The sequence below is a fragment of the Nicrophorus vespilloides genome, unplaced genomic scaffold, assembly GCF_001412225.1.
Source record: "Nicrophorus vespilloides isolate i.1.1-1 unplaced genomic scaffold, Nicve_v1.0, whole genome shotgun sequence".
In the NCBI taxonomy this organism is placed as follows: domain Eukaryota; kingdom Metazoa; phylum Arthropoda; class Insecta; order Coleoptera; family Silphidae; genus Nicrophorus; species Nicrophorus vespilloides.
Window position 1 is genome coordinate 8266 of NW_017099192.1, and position 2449 is coordinate 10714.

At 48.5% G+C, this 2449-nt stretch overlaps 1 protein-coding gene across 1 annotated transcript; it reads right to left on the reverse strand.

Moving 5' to 3' along the window:
- Positions 1 to 478: 478 nt before the first annotated feature.
- LOC108564182 (glycine-rich cell wall structural protein-like) lies at positions 479 to 2195 on the reverse strand. Its single transcript, XM_017923134.1, has 3 exons — positions 2157 to 2195; positions 2031 to 2086; positions 479 to 1973 (listed from the first exon to the last, which is right to left on the reverse strand). The coding sequence occupies exons 1-3, from the start codon at positions 2193 to 2195 to the stop codon at positions 479 to 481; spliced, it is 1590 nt and encodes a 529-aa protein (XP_017778623.1).
- Between the last annotated feature and the right edge of the window lie 254 nt (positions 2196 to 2449).

Sequence of the window (2449 nt, forward strand, 5' to 3'; positions counted from 1 at the left end):
TTTTGTTAGTTATATAAATTATTAGAGGTTGTTACATTGCGAATACAGACAGCATACTTGTCTTTTTCGATACAGAATTTTGAAAAATGTATTTGGTAGTATTGTGTAGTGTGTAGGCACCTTTGAATAGTTTTAGATTAGATATGTATTATTGTGTTTAAATTACGAAAATAGTTTATTTCGAATTTTTTTAGTAACTATTTTTTATTTACATAATTTAAGGTGGTATAATTGTTCGCATTTGTTTAAATAACGATAGTCTTTTGTAAATAATAAACAATTTTGACAATAGTGTAATTTTTAATGATTTTTGCAGTTCTGTTGAGTTATGTAATTGGTAAGTATTTTGTAGTAATTTTAGGGAATATCCTCTTATTTAAGTAGGTTAATTAAATAGCGTATTTCTTAAGATAAGTTTATTTTGTAAATCAATAAATAATAATAACATAGATAATTAAACAAATAAATCAACAAATAATTAATGACCGCTGTTTGTTAACAGTCCTGTCCACGCGTGTCCATTTCCTTGGTCGAGTCCTGAGCCGCCTCCGTATCCACTTCCTCCTCCACCTCCACCACCGCCTCCGCCGTGAGCTTCGACGTGGTTTGACTCGATGTGGCCGCCTCCGAAACCGCCGCCTCCTCCACCTCCGTGACCACCTCCGATGCCACCTCCATGACCACCGCCTCCGCCGTTAGCAATGATCACGTGTTCTTCGATTTGGGTATGTCCTCCACCTCCTCCGTGTCCACCGCCAAATCCGCCTCCGAATCCACCTCCGTGACCGCTACCTCCGAATCCTCCTCCGTGTCCACTGCTTCCAAATCCTCCTCCGTGTCCACTACCTCCAAATCCTCCTCCGTGTCCACTGCCTCCGAAACCACCTCCGTGTCCGCTACCTCCAAATCCTCCTCCGTGTCCACCTGAGATTTCACCCTCAACGATGATTCCACCGCCTCCACCGTGTCCACCGCCTCCATGTCCACCTCCGAATCCTCCTCCAATGTCTCCGCCTCCATGTCCACCTCCAAATCCTCCACCGATGTCACCGTGTCCACCGCCTCCATGTCCACCTCCAAATCCTCCTCCAATATCACCGTGTCCACCTCCAAATCCACCTCCGTATCCGCCTCCTCCACCACCTCCGTGAATTTCGACGTGTCCACCTCCGAAGCCGCCGCCATGACCACCATCATCTCCACCTCCGTGTCCACCTCCGAATCCTCCACCGATTCCACCTCCGTGAACTTCAACGTGACCACCGCCTCCTCCTCCTCCATGACCACCTCCGTGGATTTCATCATGACCGCCTCCGAATCCTCCTATTCCACCTCCATGTCCTCCTCCAAATCCGCCACCATGAACTTCAATGTGACCACCTCCTCCTCCGCCACCATGAATTTCATCATGACCACCTCCGAATCCTCCTCCGTGTCCACCGCCGAATCCTCCTCCGTGACCTCCTCCGAATCCTCCTCCTATGCCACCTCCATGGCCACCTCCAAATCCTCCTCCGTGTCCACCTCCAAATCCTCCGCCATGAACTTCAACATGTCCACCTCCTCCGAATCCGCCACCGTGTCCACCTCCGCCACCGTGTCCACCTCCGAATCCTCCTCCGATTCCGCCGCCGTGAACTTCGACATGACCACCTCCGAATCCTCCTCCATGACCTCCGCCGAAACCACCGCCGAATCCTCCTCCGTGTCCAAGTCCATTACCACCATGATCTTCAATGATGTGTCCTCCTCCTCCTCCACCGCCTCCGTGACCACCGCCGCCACCTCCTCCTACATGGTGATGACTCTCAATAACCTTAACAATAGCAGGACCTCCACCTCCTCCGCCGCCACCTCCTCCGTGTCCTCCGAAGTCTGGTCCACCATGTCCACCGAAATCACCGCCATGTCCACCATCGTCGTGAACTAACACTTCTTTATGTGGTTCAGGCACGTGTATTCTGATATGAACGCTAATCAAAAAAATAATCCCAATTAACAAAAATTTTAATCCACAAAAAAAAACTTACTGTTCTTTTCCAAACGTAGCGAGGACCAACCCGATTTGCGACATAGCGCACAGGAACTGTAACAGAAAAAATGAACAATTAACCACACCGTTCCTCAAATGATTCGCAAGAACAAATTAAACTCACGGCAAGCGCGGCACCCAAACATCTCAACTTGACGGACATTTCGGCTGCACAAGAAGCTCTTTCGAATGCTCTCTGTGTGCTCAGCTGTTGTATTATGGTTGAATCCGTGAATGGGACAATTTATATATGGAATCCCTCTTTGGCGGTTCGGCAATAAACGTCGCGGTTTTTGGCGGGGGAAGCGCCCCGGAGGATGGGATTAAACGGTGGAAGATTCTGGCCGTGACCCCGGAGTCCGTCAAGATTTTACGGCAAAAGTGAGAGTAAATAAAAGAGAAAGGTCATTGAACAAT